The sequence below is a fragment of the Asterias rubens genome, chromosome 12 (genome assembly GCF_902459465.1).
Source record: "Asterias rubens chromosome 12, eAstRub1.3, whole genome shotgun sequence".
Lineage (NCBI taxonomy): Eukaryota > Metazoa > Echinodermata > Asteroidea > Forcipulatida > Asteriidae > Asterias > Asterias rubens.
In genome coordinates, this window is record NC_047073.1 from 6,249,792 (window position 1) to 6,273,393 (window position 23,602).

The 23,602-nt window shown below is 39.1% G+C and overlaps 1 protein-coding gene across 2 annotated transcripts; it reads right to left on the bottom strand.

Moving 5' to 3' along the window:
* Window positions 1-1,980: 1,980 nt before the first annotated feature.
* LOC117297462 (glutathione peroxidase-like) lies at window positions 1,981-23,578 on the bottom strand. Of its 2 annotated transcripts, XM_033780511.1 has the most exons (8): window positions 23,363-23,448; window positions 17,613-17,703; window positions 8,939-9,018; window positions 6,144-6,291; window positions 5,053-5,198; window positions 4,248-4,272; window positions 3,974-4,033; window positions 1,981-2,601 (listed from the first exon to the last, which is right to left on the bottom strand). In XM_033780511.1, the coding sequence occupies exons 2-8, from the start codon at window positions 17,685-17,687 to the stop codon at window positions 2,557-2,559; spliced, it is 579 nt and encodes a 192-aa protein (XP_033636402.1). In that variant the 5' UTR covers window positions 17,688-17,703; window positions 23,363-23,448; the 3' UTR covers window positions 1,981-2,556. The 2 variants fall into 2 exon arrangements, with proteins under 2 accessions (XP_033636402.1, XP_033636401.1); XM_033780510.1 differs by lacking the exon at window positions 17,613-17,703 and having other exon boundaries at window positions 23,363-23,578.
* Window positions 23,579-23,602: the final 24 nt, after the last annotated feature.

Below are 23,602 nucleotides of genomic sequence, written 5' to 3' on the forward strand. Positions count from 1 at the left end.
GTTTAATTTGGTTTCACCAATTCAGAAAGTATTACAAACACACGTCATCCACAACATAATTCTAAAACTTGGCATAAAAGCTGCATATTGGTACCAGATCTATGATCATGTTGCATAACAGTTAAATACTGCCATTAATCTTGCCATTACAAATAGAAACAAATATATTACTCATCACAGTATGTAAACAAACTGTTTCAAACTGAATACATCTTTGATAAAAATAACAATAAAAAAAATGTATTACGGTATAAATTTGTTTATATGGTGATCAGTGAAACTGACTCATGACAGATATTGAAATAAGATCATCTTGATATACTAGGTTCAAACAACGAAAGGGGGTACACTCCTTTTCCCTACCCAGTGGCAGAGGTACCTTTGTGGCACCCGAGTGCAAGGCTAGAGGTTGGTACCCCGACGCTAACTTTGTACTTGAAAACCGTAGCAATATTTTGAGATATTTGTAACGTTTTCTTTTTTAACCACAGGATTAAAAGTCACAATCCAGGAAGGCACTTTAATCTAAGCGGATATAATCACCATAAAAGAAAACAAATAATTAAAAAATTTAAAAATATTTAGAAAGCTTTGCCTCATTTTGGCACCAAATCAGGTGGCACAGTGGCATGGGCCCTCCACCCCTCCCAAGTAGCACCACGAGGGCAATTTCACAAAGGACTTAGGACTTTTCCTAGGAGATATTAAAAACGTACGGTTAGTCCTAAGTTAGGACGAGTAACTTTTCCTAACTCGAGATGAGACTAGTCTTAACTCTTTGTGAAATCCACCCCAGCACTGCTCAACCCCAACATCCAGTACCCCCGAACCTGGGCACAAATGGGTGGACTGTAAGTTCCACAATGACTGAGGTCGAGGGGGGGGGGGGGGGGGGAGGATGAGGGCGAGTAACATTGATAACTAATAATTCATGGTAGCACACTTAAGCATCCATCCCAAGATTCTGTGGTTCAATTCTAGCAACAGCCAATTTTTGTGAAAAAAATGTACACTAAACCATTAATAGTACATCTATACAGTAAAAGACCAACATTTATACACATAATCATGCACTAAATTTAAGTTGATTAAAATAGACAAACAAGTTGAACAAGATTTGTCTTTCTTTCATTTTGAAGGCAGTAGAAACCCTAAACGAGGCAAACAGACCCATGTTGTTAGCTGTGGCCATGGCGGGCACGCAAAAGCATCCGGCCAATTCCGCTGTCACATTGACGGTTTAGGAATTGGCCATCATAGAGCCTGGACCACAACCAAATCACACATTGGAGTTTGCCTCACTTACATGGTTTCTACTTCCACAAAGTGACTACATTCTCAAACAACTTCTAAAATAATTTATGTTCTACCTTTGAATTTGTATCCGATTTTTTTTCAGGACAACAGAGAAAAAAAAAGCTTTAACTTTCCCTTGTTCAAAGTAGTTACACTTAGTTCCAGAAATAATGTTTTAGCCCCTGCACAACTACTTAAGTTCACCATGGTTGACCCCTGGTTGTCTTTGATGGGTGCTCCAAGGCCAAGACTGGGACCTGTGTCATAGAGCTGCTTCTAGTTCTTTACAACAACAAACCGCAAACGAGTTGCAGTCGTTAAAGGAACACGTTGCCTTGGATCGGTCGAGTTGGTCCTTGAAAAGTGTTTGTAACTGTTTGCTATAAAATTGATATGGTTAGAAATTGATATGGTTTTTGTTTTACCTCGTCGACTAACAAGGTCGGCCATTTATGGGAGTCAAAAAGTTGACTCCCATAAATGGCCGACCGTGTTAATTCGCGACGTAAAATGAGTGATACTTGTGTAGATCATTATATTCTACTTTTAAAACATCTTTCCAACCATATACATTTCATAACAAACGGTTTCAAATGCTTTTTTATAGAGCAACTCGTCCAATCCAAGGCAACGTGTTCCTTTAACTGTCTTTTGGTAAACACAATTGTTTTGTTCTTTGCAATGTTTCTGCAGCTCTATGAAATTAGGCCAAGGTCAGGATTTTTATGAATGTCAAATGAGTCCTTTCCTGAAAAAAAACATTTAAAATATTCTCACAGGTTTGAACAATTTGTTATCCTAAGTTCCCTTTGCTAAATGAAATGACTATGTCCCATCAATGAACAACTTCCAGGCTAGAACTGCACTTTCATAATGCACATATATTTTTGTTTTTAACATTTTAAAGTACTGACACTGGAATACAATGAATACAAGCTCATACTGACACTGGAATACAATGAATACAAGCTCATCTTTTTAAAACCAAGTTGTAAAGCTCTGTAATGAGTTAAGTTTGAAGGTGACTAGAAAATGTTCCAGCCAAACTGCTCTGATGGATGTCAAGTTCTTTCCTCTGAAGATTCCAGCAGGACGAGGCAGGATGCAGGAGAAGACAACTTAGGGCTCCAAGTCGCACAGTTGATAAGAAAAACACACACATACTAGCTAGTAACTTGTTTCTACTTTGACAAAGAAGTTAACTGTGATTGTCATATCTGTCCGATTGGCAGTTGTTGAGATGGATTGTGAAGATTCAGCTTATTCTGGTTTGTCAAACTCCTTGATAAGATCGCCCTCAATACCCTGCAAAAGATAACCAAGAAATCAAATTAATTAAATTCCAAGTAGGATATGAAACTTTGCATGGTGGACAATAATAACTAAGAGAGGTTTGTGGTAACACCATGTGAATATCTCGTTATGGGTAGTGTTGATTCTGAAAAGAACCGCTGGTTATCAGTATGCTCTGATCATCTTCAGGTCTCCAAAACTAAGGATTCTAACTGACTCTAGCTACCAAGCAATCTTGAAGGTCTAGTTGGTAAGACACTGCTCTAGAATTGCAAGGGTTGTGGGTTCCAATCCCACCTGAGTAATATACATACAATATTTTTTCCCAGGACTTGGGAAAGTACAGAATATACAGTGCTTACACACATTGGTGTATATGGGTAGAACCGATATTCATGTCCCTTATATCCCCGATGCAAATTTCCATCTATTAAATCATTGTGATACCCACTGCTAAAGCATAGGAATCGAACTGCCTCTAGCTACCGGGCAACATCGGTGGTCTAGTTGGTAAGACATCTGCTCTGGCATTGCAAAGGTCATGGGTTCGAATCCCACCTGAGTAATATGCCTGTGATCTTTTTCACAGAGCTCAGGAAAGTACCGAGTTTACAGTGCTTACACACATCAGTGTTCTGGGTTAAACCAAAATGAATATTCTTTAAATCCGCGATGAAAATTTAACATCTATTTAATGAACAACTAGAATTTGCAAGAATGTTGAGCCCAGCACTTATAATGATGACAGGTATCTTAACAAATAAACTTAATAATTGTCATTCAGAAGAACTATTGTTATATTTAAAGTCACCTGGAAATAGATTTTTTTTTTTTTTAAACATAAGAGTATATGCTTACGAACAATAAAACAATTTTTTTTAGTAATTGTTTGTCACGATTTATATGTTTAAAAAATATATAAAGTTGTTTGGGGGGCTGACTCCGCCTACCCCTTTTGTGACGTCAATCGAGGCAGACTTTGCCTGCAATGCGTATAGTAAACACACGTGCAAAGTACATCTACGTCCCAAGTCGTGAGTTGGTACATTTCAAAAAGTGTTTTTCTGCATTCAGCAGCAATACACCTGGTCGGCATTGCCGGAAAAAAACAAAAATTTTGAAACGTACACACTCACGACTTGGTCCGTACATGTACTTTGCAATTGTGTTTACTCTACGCATTACAGGCAAAGTCTGCCTCGATTGACGTCATGAACTGATTTTTTAAAACCTTAGTTAACTGTTTATTCACATTCCACTCATCAAAACACATATATTAATGACAAAAGCTTTATTTTGAAAAAATACCACTTCCAGGTGACTTTAAAAAAAAAAAATTAAAAAATAATGTCTTCAAATATGAAACAGCTTTAACAGTACATACCATTGGGCTTGTTTGGGGACCATATCTCTTCACTGGTTCTCCTTTCTTATTGATTAAAAACTGAAGAAAAAACAACAACAAAAACATGATATTATAGTAAAATATGACTAATAAGCAGCATATCTTGCTTTTGAACAAGTTATGAACTGCAATCGTTTTCAATTCTGCGGTCTTGTGGCATTATGCCCCCAATTAAGTTCATGTGATGTTACCATTTAACATTATCACCTTTTATGTATGAAAGTCATGAATTCTGAATCAACCTAGTCCTTACCTTTGAAAAATTCCATTTGATTGAACTGCAAAAGAAAAGAAAAAATTATGTTAGTCTTTAGTCAAGTTCTATAAATCGAACAGTATCTTAATTCATATTTTTGCAAGAAGATGATGTGAATCTTAGCTATCCAGCAAAAAGCTGTTAAAGCTGCTTAAGCACAAAAATAGCTAAGTACAACAAAACTATGCTTACCAGAATAGGGTTACCAGCCAAACAACCAGGTCACATGTATAATCTGGACTGGTATCCTTTTATATTGCTTAACAGAAAGTTGTTAAGTGTAATTATCTGCTTAAGCAGCTCTATGAAGAAACTAATATGAGAGCAAAGCAAATTTTCTTGCATCCAAATTAGAAGGCAGCACAAATTGATTGTTTGCATCACCAAGATTCACATTTGTGTGATGTATGAACAAGGCCTCCCTACACAAAAGGTGAACACTCCAAACATGGAGCAATATGCCAATGCCAAAACCAGGGTTTGAAAAAGGGCCTTTAAGACTGGACTTCCAAAATGCAAATCTTTTTCTGACAGGACTTGGGAAAGTACTGAGTGCACAGTACTATTTTAGTAAATAAGGTGACACAGTTAAAAGCAAATTCTAAAAAGCAAAGTTATAAAATGGAGACTTTTAGAGACTATAGGTGGCAGCAGACTTACCAGGTAAATCCGTTGTTCGTGCTCAAAACAATTTAAAGTTTGGAAATTTACCTGGTAAGTCTGCTGCCACCTAGCGATCAAAAGTCTCCCCTTTCTAAAAAACAGTCATCGTTGCTGCTAATATAAAACTATAAATACATACTTTGTGAGTAATCCTGCTTGCTTCTTCTTAAGGAACTTGTAGAGAGGATCAGCGCCGTTTCCATTGACATCAATCTTAGCGAAGAGGTCAAACTCGGCACCCTTTTTTTCTGCAAACTTCTTGATTTCTTCATTGGTACCCGGTTCCTGCAATGCAAGATACAAGTTGAAGCTCAGCTAGCCCTGTAGGATTTTTCCTTTAAAAAAATTTTTTTTTAACGAGAGATCTTGCAAGTTCACAAGGCCATTGATGGCAACGTCAAGGTGAGGGCTACACTTAACTGATTTGATCTGTCAACCCAAAAAACTGCCACCAGGGGCACATTACCACTTACTCCTGGGGCTGAAATAGGGTTACCCTTTACAGTCTCAGTAAGGATACATGACATGGGTACATAGAGCTATATATATATATTGACTAGAGCGCTAACACCCCGTTATACAGCACTAAGGTTTTGAAGCCATGTGGGCGCATCCATGTTTATGTACAAGCCAATACAAAAGCTTGAAATTTTGTACGACAATTGTACGGCTATTTGCATGATAGTGCGTTTGTTCTTTTCTATGTGTCTTTGAACCAAAAAATGCAGAAAATGTGAACGCACAATCTGCTGATCAGCGTACAAACTGCGAGCGCCATGTGCGTCATGTTTAAAAGGCGCGTATACTTTTCAATCAAGTCGAACTTACTGTTTTCGTAGCGCGGACGTGCACGAATGGGCAGTCGCGTACGAAAGCGCACATGCCGAATTAAAAAAAATCGTGGCAATGTGTGTTCTCTTAAAATTAAAATCGTTCCGTAGTCACACAACACATCAAACATGTCTGCGCTCAAGGTGGCTTCAAAACGCGGAGCAAGTTAGCGCTCTAGTCAATGTATATAGCTCTATGCATGGGTATCATCCACTAGGAGCCAAAACGCACTACCTTCCCAACTTGTTCAAAGGCACAATTGCCATGACTTTAATTTTAACCCACACTCTGCTGCTGACAGCAAAAGAGCCTGGGTCCATTGAACTAGACCACTCGTCCATGACACGCAAAGCTTTAACAATAAATGTCTGAATTTAAGCTTGTTGAATATAGACCTACCTGTCCACCAAATTGGTTGCAAGGAAATGCCAGGATTCTCAAGCCCTTTGACTCAGCATACGTAGCGTGCAATTCTTGTAGCTGAGCGTAGTTCTTGTTGGTTAAACCTCATTTAGAGGCCACGTTTACGATGAGACCAACATGACCCCTGGAAGAGAAAAACAAACAGGTGTTAAGAAAATGCAGAGGTTACACAAGGAGATCAGTGCCTCGAATTTGGATACGGCATCTCTGGGGTCAATTTCATACACTAGTCCTAACTTAGGACTAGTCCTAGGAGATATTATTGTGAAATCCACCCATGGACAACTGAAGGCAAAGTACAGGGATTTGTGATTATCAGAGGGAGAAATATTTTCATTTGAAATGCTGCCAAAGTCGAGAAAACACCATCTGCATGCTGTACCTCATAAATTATTGAGTACAGAGGGGGATGGATAATGATGGTGATCAGAAAATAATGAAATATCTTAGCACCCCTAGGGTTGAGAACTGACTTATCTACAACAACATCATCTTCAAGCAAATCTTCAGGGAAATTTGTAACTATTGGACCCCATTGACCTTTACACATCTCAACATAAGTAAACTAAGTCTGAGTCTGTACAAAATGTTTGTTTTCATTTATATGAGTCTGTACAAAATGTTTGTTTTCATTTATATGAGGCCGGGCACCCCACTTCTTTCTGAATCCAAATACTTTGGTGTTGAGCAGTTGTTGACTGGGGTTCTTAAAGGAACAGGTTGCCTTGGATCAGACGAATTGGCAGTATAAAATGCATTTTGTTATAAAATGCATATAGGTTGGAAAGATGTTTGAAAAGTAGAATACAATGATCCACACAAATATGCCTTGAAATTGAGTGGTTTTCCTTTTACCTCGTCGACTAACATGGTCGGCCATTCATGGGAGTCAAATTTTTACCCCATAAATGGCTGACCGTGTTAATCGCAAAGCAAAAGGAAAATCACGCAATTCCGAGGCAAATTTGTGTGGATCATTGTATTCTACTTTTAACATATCTTTCCAACCCGTATGCATTTAATAACAAACGGTTACAAAATGCTTTTTATACTGCGAACTCGTCCGATCCAAGGCAACGCGTTCCTTTAAAAGAGTGATTGATGTGTGTACAGGTAAGCTAAATTACATGATGCCAGCAATAAGGCTTTTTTATCACACTATGAAGAATCTGTGTGTTGGACAAGGTTCAGATCTGGCATTGACACTTGCACAGCCCTGTATCCCTGTATATAAACAAACCCTGCTCAAGAGGTGTGTTAAAAGTTTATTACCCATGTCCAATAGTAGGTTTGGCATCGGCAGTGGGAAAGCTCAGTGGATTTGGACCTTGTTGAAATATGATGAAGGCATCTGGGATTGAAACCTTGCTGCTTTCAGTGCAGATCAGAACTTGATCATGTGAAAAGGTCAATATTGTACCAACTACATCCTAGTCTACACATTGAGGTGTTGAGTTACCATACTTCAAATAGTTTTCAGTGCAGAGTCTCAGTCTGTTTAATTTTGAAGTTGTTTTCTCAAAGAATATTGAATAAATACTTGGAAACGTCAGAAAAAAATGCTTATCATAAATTATCTTTAATAGCAGACTTGCGGGTACAATAGTACAACCATGTTATAATTCTCTTTTGAGGGAGCCGGTTTGGTCTTGAATTCTCTTTTGAGGGAGCCGGTTTGGTCTTGAATTCTCTTTTGAGGGAGCCGGTTTGGTCTTGAATTCTCTTTTGAGGGAGCCGGTTTGGTCTTGAATTCTCTTTTGAGGGAGCCGGTTTGGTCTTGAATTCTCTTTTGAGGGAGCCGGTTTGGTCTTGAATTCTCTTTTGAGGGAGCCGGTTTGGTCTTGAATTCTCTTTTGAGGGAGCTGGTTTGGTCTTGAATTCTCTTTTGAGGGAGCCGGTTTGGTCTTGAATTCTCTTTTGAGGGAGCCGGTTTGGTCTTGAATTCTCTTTTGAGGGAGCCGGTTTGGTCTTGAATTCTCTTTTGAGGGAGCCGGTTTGGTCTTGAATTCTCTTTTGAGGGAGCCGGTTTGGTCTTGAATTCTCTTTTGAGGGAGCCGGTTTGGTCTTGATGTTTCGGACAGTTTACTCTGCTCATGTTCAGGACAAGATTATTTTTTCCTGAAGATGAGCAGAGTAAACGGTTCAATCTGTCAAGACCAAACCGGCTCTTTTTAGAGCCAACACTCCCTCAAAGGATAATTAATACATGGGTGTACCAGCAAGTTGACTATTATCCATAGACAATATCAAATATGATGTGCGTGTAAAACCGGGAATGCTGCTTCTGCGTGCTTCATTAATTAATCTATAATGCAAAGACATGCATACAGCCTGCCCTACATTATGGCCACTTTCATAGCAACATAAAAAGGGTTTATTTGATACGTTTTACAGTATAACAAATATTGACTACTTCGAGTGCTATGGTTAAAACTAGTACGACTCCCGAGGTGATCCCGAGGGGCAGCCGGGGATCACCGAGGGAGTCATAGTTTTAACCATAGCACAAGTTAAAGCAGTCAATGTTCGTAGCACATTTCAGATCCATAGATGCACAACTGATTGGGTTTGAGGCGGTAAAAAGACGTCTGGGTACTGCACGCCGTGACACGACCACCGTCTAGTAAAACTAAGACATATCATGTGACGCGCTCTAAACCAATAAAAAGGCAGAATATTTGTAAGGGGTGTTATAATTTTGTTTCGTTTTATCCTTTACACCATGCAAAGCTTCAAACAGCACAATCCACTGAGTCTACAAAGCTTCTTACCTGTACTTGGAGAGTGAGACTTCATTTCCATCGATGTCTTTAACTGAGAATCCGTAGATATCATTGGGGCCATCAGTGGCCTGTTAAGGGTAAACAACACAAACAGATACAGATCAACTATTGACCCAATTCACCTGACGTCATCATCAGAATATCTTGGATGCGCTATACTGGTGGGCAACGTCATTTGTGTGTTCCATTCAGTGAAGTGCACATTTTAGGCGACGCAACGTTTACACATAAACCTATTGACCACCAACATGGTGAGCTTGGCACACTCGCCGCGTGTGACATGCGTGCAACGGGTCAATAGCCAAGGGATACAGCTTTTCAAAGGCACTTGGACACTTTTGGTGATTAATCAAAATAATTCAATTGAAGCATAACAACTTATTTCGTAACAAGCAATGGAAAGCTGTTAAAAGAATAAAAGATTGGGGAAAAAAGATCACTCGGACAAAACGTATTATTTGAGAAAGAGGAAAGAGGGTGTTTTCATATGACCAATCGAGTCCGATTTGTTATTTTATGCATATGGCATGGGATACACCAATAACAATGCTGGTCTTTGAATATTACCAAAGGTGTCCAGTTTCTTTGAACTGGGTGGGTTGTAAGTGTAGTAAATGGAACAAACGGATCAGCAAACGTTTTAGAAAAGGACCTTGGACAGGCCGACAATTCTGCCATAGGGTTGAAAACGTCAGCTAATTTTTCAGCAAGTTGACATACATGTAGAATGAAACAGAAAGACATCTTGTCGCTCAGGGGAAAACTACAGTACACCCCAAATTTTACCCAAGAGGGGAGGGGGTTCCCCCCCCCAGTCCACGCCTGCTGAAGATCTATGGTTCAACCCTCCATAGACTACTTCATGTATGGTATGCATCCATAGCTATGGAATGAGGTACATTGCTAGTCTTAATTGACAAACTTGGTCGTTAACAAGACCCATGAAACTAAAATCCACAGCTAAGGCAAACTCAGACCATGTGACCTGTGACATCACATGTTTACAAAAGAGCCACAGAGCCTGGAACACATTTTGTACACAGCTCAATGGAAGAAGACATAAAATCTCATATTTTATGGAGATTGCACTGTCTAAATCTTATCAACTTTTGATATGGTAAAAGGAGACACATCTCAAAACTTTTCCAGCTATTACTTTCATAACACTTGGATTTATGTGGAAATTATGACACAAAATGTCAACTTTCCCATAGGACCAGTGTAGTATCTCGCCTGCCAGAATACCTAAAGAATGCTTAAGATCACACTTATTCTAAACAAAGTTCACATGGTCTATAATATTATGAAATGGTCTTTTACATTGGTTACCGTCTACCAACCATGCCAACCTGTGTACATGTACATTGGTACTATCGTCTACCAACCATGCCAACCTGTGTACATGTACATTGGTTCTATCGTCTACCAACCATGCCAACCTGTGTACATGTAGGCCTACAGCCAATGTCCAAATTGCATCATCATGTTATTGAGTATTAAACCACGATACTTTAATACAACTGTATTTTTTTTCATGCTTTGTCATGTGAAATCCAATAAAAAATGCCAAATCACAAGATTTGAGTTTGAGGGGGAAATGACAATTGCAGTGTTATTCTTCCTTCCTCAAACATGAGGCAATAGCTTTCAGTGGTTTCATGCACATTCCAACTGGGGACCCTATGACCTATTCTATTGTCCTCTTTTGTCAAAGGTTCCCGGATTTAATATAAAACTACTCACACACCCACACACCAACATAAAATGTTAATAGTGCGGTTTTGTTTTCATACATGTAGTTCATTAGAAGGTTAAGAGGAAATCAGCTCATAACTTGAGCATGAATGAAATGGGACAATTCTGGGCAATATAAACCCATGGAGGAAGGAATAGAAGGAGCTCGAACGACCCGCAAAACCGCAGAGTAATAAAAGAATACCCTGACAATGCCCCCGTCTAACCAGTGGAAAAAGATAGGAGACCTCCAGCTGGACGGCCGATTAACGAGCAGGATTAGATTTCTTTGTACAGAACGTGCGGTACCGCCGCTCTGCACCGTTGCCTTCGTGTAAAGTTGAATCATTGGAGACAAGAATTGTGAATATACACGTTTTCATTTACCGTTTGTGGTGTTTCACTGAAACATCATGGCATATTTTTTCATTTTTTTTGACTTTCCGGTCACTAGCGGTGGTTCAAAATTTGGGTATTAGCACACGAGGGTGGTTGGTATTCAATTTTGTTTTACGATTTGGTGAGCACAAGTGTACACAATTTTTATCAGGTCTCAAAAAAGTTGTTTTTCTGAATTATATCCATACGACATATGACACCATGGTTGAGTGAAGAACCAAGTGCGCACGCGCAAACTCACATACGCCAGTTCGCCCATTGTCTGTATAAGGTATGACGTTGATTACGAGGTGTTGTTAAACGACCGCGGTACCGCAGGTTCGACTTTTGAAGTCCCTTCGTTCGAGCTCCTTCTCTTCACTTCCTCCATGATAAACCTAACTTTCATTGCCATGTTGGTATTTATAGTACAAAGTACAAAAAGTAAAAATGAAACCTAAATTTCTTAAGTGATAGTCAAAAGTTGCATTCCTTAGTTCAATCATCAACTGGAACTGGTACAGACTGTTGAAACATTGGATGACTGTTTGATTTTTGTAACTTGATTGATGTGTCAATCAATCAATATCAAATTTAAACATAAGAAGCAACTATAACTTGCGGGTACAACCATGTTTAAATCTGTTTTGGGAAAAGGGTTAACTCTGGAAAGAGTCTTTGTGGTCTCTGCGTTTCAAACAGTAGGGCCTATTACTCTGCACATCTTCCAGAAACAAGAAGAGCATACATGTACTTTTCATAACGTCCAAGATGAGCAGAGTAGGCTATACTGTTGGAAATGTCCAGACCAGAATGTCAACTCTTTCAGAGCCAACACTCCTCAAAAAAGAGAATTGTACCAGCAAGTTGACAAGTTAGTTACTTCCTATTTTAAACCACATCACGCAAAACTTCAACCATCACATAAATTTCACACATAAAGTAAAAAGAAAATTATTCCGAAAGCCAGATTTCTCTTGTCTTGTGGTTAATGTAACATGAGTATACATTGTAGTTTACCCCAAAAATTTCAAAATACGTTACCGTAGCTTTGGGCATAGTTAAGTACTACAGTGTCGCTTCATTTACTTGCTGCAAAACTTGACCAAATGATTTCACATTAAATTACTAGTAATTGAAACAGCAACCTCTTCTGTGTTGATGTTATAATTACTCACAATACCCCCATCTGGTTACACTTTGACCCTGTGTAACACATGAGAATAATGTAAGCTTTGAACCAATAGAGATAAGAAATATGGATGTTACATAATCTCTCCTGAGTATAATTTATACTGAAGGGCATGAGAAAATTATGCCTGTATGAATTCTTGCTCTACAGTATGCATTGAGGATTCTGTGTGTGTACACCCAAGCAGATTCTTGCCATTTCATGGGAGGATTGTCAGTCATGAATGTCTAGCAAATATAAATGTACCATTGCACACTACGTCATTCACTGTGTATTTTCACCATAATTTTTCACCATTCACCATAATTTTTTTGTCCATCTGATTTGTCCAATTGCACGTTCTGACCTCATCACGATGCATGGCACACATTACATGTTTATTACGCGTGTTTTAAAATTTACAGCAGTACAGTTGGCCTTTAGTCACTGTCAACTCCAAACAGTCAGAAATGGGTGTTATGTCACAATTAAATATTGTTTGCTTTGTTTGTTTTGAAAGAAGTATCCTCAAATCAAAATTTACTTGGATGTTATATTAAACAAACGAACGTTTTGCATTCATGCAATAGTGATAATATATGTTCATCTGTTTGAAGATGGAATGTTCCATTCATACTCGACTCTGTTGAAAAGAACATTCCATCTTTCAATCCATGAAAATATTTGCACCATTGCACTCATAAACATTCATTATTTGTATAGCAATTCAGCATATTTTTTGTCTCTATGTAGTCTGAATGGCTTCTGCCAGACACAAAAGGGAGCCAGCAAACATTACATTAGGGGTAGTGTAGATAGCTCAGTTGGTTGAGCACTGGCACACTAATCCAGAGGTTACTGGTTGAAATCATTTTCTTTTTTTCAACCGAAAAATACAAACCAGTCCATTGTACTTCTGCCACACAACAAATGAAACAAGTGATAAATACCATCCAGCTTTAAAAGAACAGTTAACTTGTGTACATTTTTTTCAGAAGTTAAAGATGTACTGCTGTTCATTATTATTACCTTGTATTGTGTTGTCAAAATTAGTTAAATTGTCAAAATTGGCTGAAATAATAAAAGCTCTCAGACTCAGATATTTTCCTGTAGTGGAGGAAGTTATTAAGACTCACTTGAAACATTGAATGGAAATATCTGTCAGTGATTAATCATTTTACTTAGTTATAAAGATGACCCAATGCATAGAGGTCATACAGCCAAGGTAAACCGACTATGAAACAATGGAAAAAACACAGATATGTATGCGTGGCGCACAGGACTAGCCAACGAACAACCGACTGGCCAATGAACAACCGACTGGCCAACGAACAACCACCTTTTGACCTCTATGCCTGGGTGCCCCACTCAAATGACAATGGGCCAGATAAATAAAAACTAGCAATTACTTATCAAGTTAAAGGTTCAGCATTAGCAAGAAGACTGAAAAGTAAAAGATCAGGCATGAACATTTTGCTCGCTGGATTACCTTTCACTTATAGACATATAAATAAAAACGACATTTTACTAACATACTGTAGCAATTACTTGTATTTTTACAAGCTACTGCATGAGGAGCTTGAGATTTTACTTAAACAACAGTGTTGCATATATGGCTCGGTATCGTGTCAGTATTAACCATTTAGCCACTGGACCGCCCAGCCGCCTATCGATTTACTGTATGTGGTAGGAGGAAACCTTGCTAGCTTGTGTTTGTAGAAAAAAAGGAACGCCAAAAGAATCCTTGATAGTCATTATTAAGCTAATGAAGCTAATGGTGATGAAATAATTTAGCTCTTACCCCAACAAAACGCTCATTAAAGGAAACTGTGTTTATTCATCATTCATGATAATATTGTTGGAAACTCACGCCTTCGCATTTAATAAGTATAATAATTGAGTCAGATAAAAGCCTTGAAAAGCTATTGTGTCCATTTTATCCCTACAAACAAATATTATTCGCCATAAAAATTACCATAGCCGTTTAACGAGAGACATTCATTGTTCTCATGCGAACTTGTACTTTTATACAAATATCAAGGTTCAAATTGTGCATAAAGTTAAGCTGTGGCTATCTTTTAAAATTTGGACTACGATTCCAGTAATTAACTGCAAGAATCTTGATATATTAGTTTTCAGCAAACTCGGGCGGTGCAGGGACTACAGGGTTAAAGTGTTATTTTTCCCTTGGCCTAATGATCCAACTGTAAATGTTACTTAGACATTTGTTGTGTACTTTAATTGCTCTAAAAGAACCAATCTCTGGAGCTCTGGCGTGAAGAGGCTGGCTGTTTCCTCATATAGCCACTGCCGCCATCAAAAACTTGACTAAGTGGAAACTGCCACGCCTGCATTTCAGTTAATCGCTATTGATCTGCGAGTCCATGCCTCTATTGTTATACTCTTGAATACCCCGCTATTGTCTCCGACCACTTACTAATCCGTTCAAGTTAATGGTGTTTTTCTAGTAAAAGGTTATTTATAGAGATTTGAGCAAATTCTCATGCCTGATCTTAAACTTATCGACATTTTGTTAATGCTGGCCTTTATACGGCCCAGCATCTTGTGAAACTTTTAGGTAATAGTAAAATGTCGGTTTTATTTACATCTCAATAAGAAGAGTCCCTCAAGCATTGATTTTACCCAATTACTAGCAATATTAAGGCTTTAAAGACTAGTAAAAGCAAATACTAGTTGTTATTTATCTGGCCCATTATGCTTATTAATTGTCTACTATGATTTCTTTTCATTACCCAATATTTCATGCATTGGGCATGGCATGCAAGAAAGCATGGTTTTTGTTTTGAGACATTGAAACAGCATCATCTATTAAAATTTGTTGAGAGAACAAACATTCTTATAATTCAAGTCCTTTCAAAACAAAGCGTGATGCAACTTTTACTCAAAGTCTTCTGGAAATTTGTAAAGAAAGCAAAAGGAACCCGAAATTACGCATGGCATGCAAGAAAGCATGGTTTTTGTTTTGAGACATTGAAACAGCATCATCTATTAAAATTTGTTGAGAGAACAAACATTCTTATAATTCAAGTCCTTTCAAAACAAAGCGTGATGCAACTTTTACTCAAAGTCTTCTGAAAATTTGTAAAGAAAGCAAAAAGAACCCGAAATTACGTTAGAATCAAAAATTCAACAAATGCCGTTAGTTGGGATTTAAATCACCAGGTTGCTGGGCTGAAAGTTGGGGGAAAGTTACACTCTAAACTAATTTTTTTTAATATCAAACCACAACAGAAAATGGTAAACTGACTGGGTAAATTTTCACTTAATTTTATCAGAAGGGGATTTGAACCTGTGACATCTGGATTTAAAATGTGTCGGTGCTCTTCAGACTAAGCTATTTTTTCAGACCTCTAGTAAGAAGCCAAAACAAAGATATTGAACAAATAGAGAGACTACCTACATGTACATTAAGGTGAGAGACATAAAGCTTAGTTGGAGGAGCACCAGTACATTAACCTAGAGTCCACACAGGTTCTAGTCAATTATAATTTGATTACTTTATTAAAATTGATTTAAAATTTACCCAGTCAGTTTGCAGCTTAAAACTAACAAGTCATAAGTGAACTGCCTGCCACGTTCTCGGTTGTATCCTGAACTTGGGCACAATACCTTGTTTCATTGACAGTTTTAAGTTAAATGGCTTCTGACTTTACACATGACATGGTACTTTGGCTGACGTCGATTTCACCAAACTCTTTCCAACTTAGGATTAATTTTAGGACTTAGGACAAGTTTAGTTCCGCAAGGACGCAATGAACCCATCTTAAGTTAGGACTTGAAGTTACTCGTCCTAAATCGAGATAGGATTAATCCTAGCGTTTGTGAAATCGGCTGTGGGTAACCTTATTCTAGTAAGCAAGATTGTTTTGTGCATGGCTACGTCCATGACTTCAGTGAAACTCCAAGTCTGTACTCAAAACACAACAGAGCAAAATTTCATTGCTCTGCTTATCCAAAGAGAAAATAGAGCTAACTGTAAGTAGAAAGGTTTGTCACACGTTAAGCAAACGCTAGGCAAGTAAACTTGGATTCTTTATTCATGCTTAAGCCCCTTTCACAAGAGAGCGATTTAGCAAGGGTTCCTTGCTAAATTGTAGCCTGGTTGCAAAATTTTACAAAATGTACCTTGTGTGAAAGGACAACAATTTTTAGAGTGTCCAGGGTCGGTCCCTTGTAAAATCTTGTCCAACATTGCTACATTTTGTCGGAGCTCCGGACCTACGACAAAATCTTACACTAGCGGAATTTTTTACCAATGACGTGCGCTACATCATCGTGTGAAGGGAATCCTTGTTTATTGACTGACGTCATGGGTGAAGTTGCCCATACAGCGCATGCTATTGTAGGTGCTAACTTGTCCCATCGAGATGATCAGGATTACCAATACTTTCATGGCACACAAGGGTTGTTAGTTTTGATACTTTGCAGTGTGAAAGCTCACAAAATTAGTCACACAAGGAGATAACAAAATCCATGCTCGTAAATTTTGTAGCAAGGGACCCTGGCTCTATTTTTTGTCGTGTGAAAAGGGCTTTACACATCACTTGTTTACAAGGATAGAGCACTAAGCAGAGAATGGAGGGTGTGAGCACAGAATTCTACTCATCAAATAAGCAAAGCCACAAAATCAGGCTCATGTCACCCCATTTACAAAGACAGCTCTTGAGCATTATAAGGTCTCTCTGAGAGGCAAGGAACTGAACTTAACTGTGGATTATGGCCGGAACTACATCGGAGCCCCTGCAATTTTTGCTAGCAAAACAATGTACTGATTAATGCTTGTAGTATCTTTGGGGGGGGGGGGTATTGTGTGTAATCCCGGTTTACAGATGATCTCTGTCCTGTTGCTGTACAAATTGGGCATACAAGAATGGACAGGCTGTCTTTGAATTCGGCTCAAACAGGAATAAGTCCGAGCATGGTCCGAGCATTGTCCAAGCATGGTCCGAGTATGGTCCGAGCATGGAGTATCCGAGATTCCAGCATGTACCATATCAGCCATAGGTCGCGGTCAAAGTTCTGCAATTCACAGTGATTGCCTACTCATAGTTTCTCATAGACAACATCAACTCCCAGTGCTTAATATAATGTGAACCTTCATTGTCTTTCCTTTGTAAAGCCATTGTTTCATAGTGGCAGTGTTTTCAAAAGTATACCTGCAAAAGCTGCAAAAGGTTCTGTGAAAATAATACCGCTGTTTGGCACGAAATTTTTTTGGGAAAAGCAACCGGAAGTGGTTAAAAAGCAAGAAACATTTTTAAATGTACACACATCGATGTATTCGGGTAAAACCAAAATGAATACTCTTTCTACACGATGCAAATTTAACATCTATTAACTTGCATCATGTTTACTCACCATGATGCTACATGTAGTGTTGCTCAACAGTCTGTATGTTAAAATACTTAATGCTGTTGCCTTCAATCGCTGCATTATTGATCTACCATAACTGAATAAAGAGGAAAGAAAATCGAGGCAGTCCAACTTTACTAGGAGACTAATCTGAACAAGTTCCAAATGCTTTAAGAGGACACAAACACCATCAGTGCATAATTGCAACTGTAGGGACCCCACTGTGTGAATACATTGTACATTATAATAACCTATGGTGCAGCACCCTCATCAAAATCAATATCAGAATGTAACTTATGCATTGTGGGGGAACACCATACACATGTAGCCTGAAGCATGGAGGTAGAAATACCTCCATGCCAGAAGCATGTATTATCGGGACTGTATACTTTGTTTTTGAAAGGGGAAACAGCACCAATGCATTTTCTCCTTGGTAAATGAGGAAATTGGAAATTTCTATTGAGCATTTCAATGGCACCAAGGCATGACTATGGGGGCATGAAGTCAATCGCCTTCATCGGGCATGTATGTAGGTTCCATACCATTGAATTGAGAAAAGCTGCCAAATTTCAATTGATGATTTGATTGCCAATTCATCAGCAACACACCGTTTCTACATCACAGTACATGTAAGGTTACAATGTATGATAGTTTATGTATAGTCGTTAAAGGGGTCAAACTTAAACGGCTGCTAAATTGCTTTAAAAGTGTGGACCAAAATGATACATTGTGTAGTCAGCATTCAAGATGAGGAATTGTTGGCTCACAACTCAAGCAGAAAATTAGAGCTTGTCATGGCCAAGTAGTAGGGCCTGAAGAGCATTGAACTCAAGCAGTCAAAAGAGAGTGGGTTCCCATCCCGGTCATGACACTTGTGTCCTTGGGCAAGACACTCCCAGGAGTAAAAGAGTAACTGCAAGGGTAGAGATAGTTGATGTGAATGATTAGCAACCTGTGCCCTTATTTGTTGCCGGTGGTGCAGACTCTGGAGAAGTTGAAATGGTTTCAAGAGTGAGGCCCAATTAACAAGGGTAGTAATTAATCTGTAGCACTACAGATTTGTGCTTTGAAAGTTTAAAAGCGCCTAATAAAGGGCCATTTATTATGATTTAGCAATTGAATGTTAACCACTGCAGCTACAGCATAAAAAAAACTTGTTACCCCAGCACATTTAGAGCTTCTTAGGCAGAAATTTGTTTTGCTTCTTAAAGGATAATTGGTTTTTGCTAACAAAACAGTTGCTGGCAGTGTAAGCACTTAATGTAATCCACCATATATACCATAACTGACAATTCTGTGGAAGTTTGAGATTGATTGGCCATCTGGGTCACGAGAGAATAGTGAAAAACCAATTACAAATTTTTCATTGCATCGATGGCAAAGTAAAAATGAATAAAACGCTCACTGAGCGATAAACTCCAAATGCGAAGTTAGATTATTTATTTTTATGAAATATATTTAAGACAGAAATATTTCAAGGGATGTTTTCTACTATCATCTATACTATAATAGCGCTTAAATCGCATGGGCACCGCCATTGTTGTCAAGTCAAGTGGTGCCCGTGGGTTGGGGGTTTGTGTTGTTTGTGACGTCACAGTCAAAGCGCGAGCGTGTAGTAAATTCAAGTTGGGGGCTACCCTCGGGTTGTCAGGAAGTCTCTGTTGTTTCACACCTGTCCGGCGCCCTTTGTGATGTCACAGTCATCATAGCGCAAGCGTCCAGTAACTTTGCGAATACAAGGGGAAGCAAATAACAATGCACGGAATCATAAACGAGGATCACAATGGAGGAAGGCACGACGGATGTGTGGGTTACAAGCACGAGGGACGTGGCAGGGAGAGTGTGGCACACAGTGGTATGTCTTTGGGATGTGACCCTCGCAAAACTGGAAAACATCAGAACAGGGTAATAACGAAACTGAGAAAAAACCACTAGCGGGACCCGCGCGAAACTGGAAACATGAGTTATGGGCAAACAGTAGCAAATCACAATGCCAACGCACGGAGGGACGCAAGGAGACGCATGATTATGGGACGGGGAGAGGGAAGGGGCACACGGTGGGCCAAGGAGTGATGAAACGGCAAAATAAATGACGGGGAAAAAAATAACCGGGCTGTGAATGATAGGGGAAAGAAAAAACAAGGAAAAGGGACTTTAGAACGATACATGACAGGAAAATAGTAAAGTGAACGGGAACAAAATAAACGAAACGGGTATAAACGGGACTAGCAAGAACCACTAACAGGACCCGCACGAAACTAGAAACATAGATGGGACCGACAAATAAAAAGAAGTGGGAAAAACGGGCAATATTGACAGGGGACGGAGGAATTGCAATAACGGAGCCGGGGTTATAATAGGCCTACGGGAAAGTAAATATAAGACTTATAAATGATACGGGATAGGACAATAATAAACTGAACGTAAAGTTAAACGAAACAGAAAATAAACGGGACTGGGAAAGAACCACTTGTGGGACCCGCGCGGCGAAACTGGTAAATGAATGGGGAGATCAACAAATAATGAAAAACGGAAGAAACGCAATTGTATACGATTTCACAAAAGCACGGTGATTTGTGTTGTGACCCCGCCCCCCTCCACTCACCACCCTCCCCCCCCCCCCTCCGTTCACAATGCTCATTTTATACACCATAATTTTGAGCGGGGTTGCCACGCAAAGTGCAGCATCCCGCTAGTCATCATTAAACCGTGTAAGTTTTATGTAAATCTGTGATCCTCACGATTTTTGTTTCTTACCAATTCTGTAACCTTCCTTTAAAGAGGAAAGGAAAAAGACGCATTCAATGTGGTGGAATGTACTCAGTTTCCAATAAAAAATTTACAAGTCTCTACCCTCCTTTTTAAAATGGTGTAAATTACCATTGTTTTTCATACCAGTCCAGTGCAAAATTTGAAATTGTCAACATCAAAAACATCAGGGTAATGATATTGTTTTTTGGTAAAATGACTCTCAATATTTTTGAAAGGGGATGTTTTGGTTCTTTCTTGACTTTTGATAATATTTAATAAAAAACGGCTGTGACCTTGACGTTTGGACTGACAAAAATTCCTCTTCGGAATGTAAATTCTTTTAAGTCTTAAAATTTAAGGATTAAATGTTTCAAATCTCCATCCACTAAATTCCATCAGATATTTTTTATGCTGACTAATTTTGCACTGGATGCTGGAAGGGTATCAAATATGCTAATGGCAATTTGCACCATTTTAGTGTAAGATTTTGAAAAACTTGTAACTTTTTTCCAAAGTCACATAAATTAAAATAGCATGCGGTAAGACCAAGCTAAGACCGATAATTGCCAGGTGACTATGGAATAAATAATTATAGGATGAACAAAACAAATGGTGTGATTCACTGTGGATAAATGCATTGCTCTTAGAAAATAGTTACGCAAAAACCTCTTTAGGTGATGGATTTTTAAAGGTACACTGACGGGCCTGGATGATGCCCTTAGTTAGCTTCATCCCTTTAGCCGAGTAATCCAGATGGTTTTCAACAATCTGCACTTCAAAATAACCTTCATGCCTACTCTTTTCCCCATTAGTAATCTGTTTAATATTCATTTCCAGACATATATCCAGGTATGTGTTTTTTACAACACATTTATGGAACAGATGTCCAATGGTTAAATGATCTCTTCATCACACAAGCAGACAATTGTATAATTGTCCTTAAAGGGAAAGTACACGTTTGGTTATTGTCAAAGACCAGTCGTCTCACTTGGTGTATCCCAAAATAAGCATAAAATAACAAGCCTGTGAAAATTTGAGTTCAATTGGTCAGCGAAGCTGCGAGAAAATGATGAGAGATAAAACACCCTTGTTGGACAAATTTGTGTGCTTTCAGATAGGAATAAAAGACTTCTGGCTAGAAGTCTTTTATTTTTTTAGTGAAAAATTCTCAAAATCTATGCTACTTCAGAGGGAGTCGTTTCTCACAATGTTTTATACTATCAACAGCTCTCCAATGCTAGTTACCAAGTCAGTTTTTAAGTTATTATTTGTTTTGAGTAACTACCCAACGTGTACTTCCCCTTTAAAGGGAGTTTTACTGGAAATTTATTATTGGTTGGTCGTGTGGGTATTGGAGTGTGGGTTCAAATCCCGGTCGTGACACTTGTGTCCTTGAGCAACATACTTTACTAATTAGTTGCTTCTCTTCACCCATGGGTACAAATTATTCTGCAAGGGTAGATGTTGAAAGCCCCCAAGCACCTTACTTACAGGCAGCTCAGGGTGTATACTCCCAATAGCTGAGAAACATTAAAAAGGGATGTTATGGCCCTATACCCAGGGCACTAATGTAAAGCGATATGTTTATTGTGAAATGCGCTATATAAATAAGAATTTGTTAGTCACTTTTTTTCAGTATTATTATCATTATTATTATTATGATAGAGATGAACTTCTCAAAAAGTAGGCCTAGTTCTACTTATTTTTAATGTCAAAGTTATAGGGGAATACAATTCGAAAACAAAATCATGCTTATTAGGCCTAGACCAAGTAACTGGGGCGCTGTACTCCTTTTTTCGAAATTTTGACATTCTCTGTCATATCATATTCATAGTACCCAGTAACTGGGGCGGCGCTGTACTCCTTTTTTCGAAATTTTGACATTCTCTGTCGTATTAAACTGGGGTACATATGGCCAGCGCCCCAGTTACTGGGTCTACAATCTAAGCACCCCTGGCCTTACGTCCTCACTTAAGGATTCTGCCAAGTATCAGCGTAAACGCAAACGTAAAGGTAAACATCTAGATTAGGCCTCCCTAACAATTGGGAGACAAAAAAACATTCCTAATATTATTAATAAATCAAACAGCTTCATATTAATCCAGTCACTTGCTTTACCCGGTCTCTTTCTTATCCCCCCCCCACCCTCGGGCAAGGAAGTAAGTGCCCTTTACAAAATGAAAATGCCTTGCCCTCTCCAAGAAGCAAGGACTGCAAGAGCCTGCTATAAAAATGCTCCACTTGAACCAGGTTCCACTTGACTGGCTACTCAGTCCTTTTTATAGCTCCGAGTCCATGGTCTGACGAATGCTGGTCATCTCCCCACCTGACAAGCTCGCCACCAACAAAGTCGCCCCCTGCAAAGTCGCCCCCTACCTGGCTCGCCCGGGTTGAAACAAAGTCGCCCTCTGGCAATGTCGCCCCCAAACAATGTCGCCCCCTAGCAAAGTCGCCCCCAGCCAATGTCGCCCCCTAGCAAAGTCGCCCCCAGATGTTGTTCGGAAAATAATTAAGGCTACAATAATTATGGTAAAAAAATATAGTTAAAACATTTTCAGAAAAAATTCCGTATGAAGTAATGTGCTTGTGGAAGGTCTAGGTCTAACCCCTACCCCTACCCCTACCCCTAACCCTAACCCTAACCCTAACCCTAACCCTTAACTATTTTCTGGGAGCGACTTTGCTAGGGGGCGACATTGGCTGGGGGCGACATTGTCAGGGGGCGACTTTGCTAGGGGGCGACATTGTTTGGGGGCGGCATTGTCAGGGGGCGACTTTGTAACAACTCGGGGCGAGCCGGTTAGGGGGTGACTTTGCAGGGGGCAACTTTGTTGGTGGCGAGCTTGCTAGGTGGCGAGATGACCAGCCCCCGGTCTGACACTGATTACATATGACACCAGCTCAGCTGACTGAACGATCAGGCTATAAAAAATAAAATAAACAAACTTCTTCTTCAATCCTTCACAAATAAAATAAAATTAGCTTTTAAAAATTTGTCAACTTACCATGTCAGTTTTACTGTCAAAAATGTTCCACCAGTGCCACCAAAAACTTAAGAGCACTACGCCAACAATGAACAAACAGGAATAAGGTCTTTGAAGAGCATAATAAACAATTTCAACGAGTGTGTTAGTCATTTGAACAGCATCAATGAATGAATTTGCACTCCAGATAATGTACGGACGGACGTCTGACCGCTGGCTGGCTCTTTCGCCGGTGACCAACTAAATACCGCCCTCTTTTGA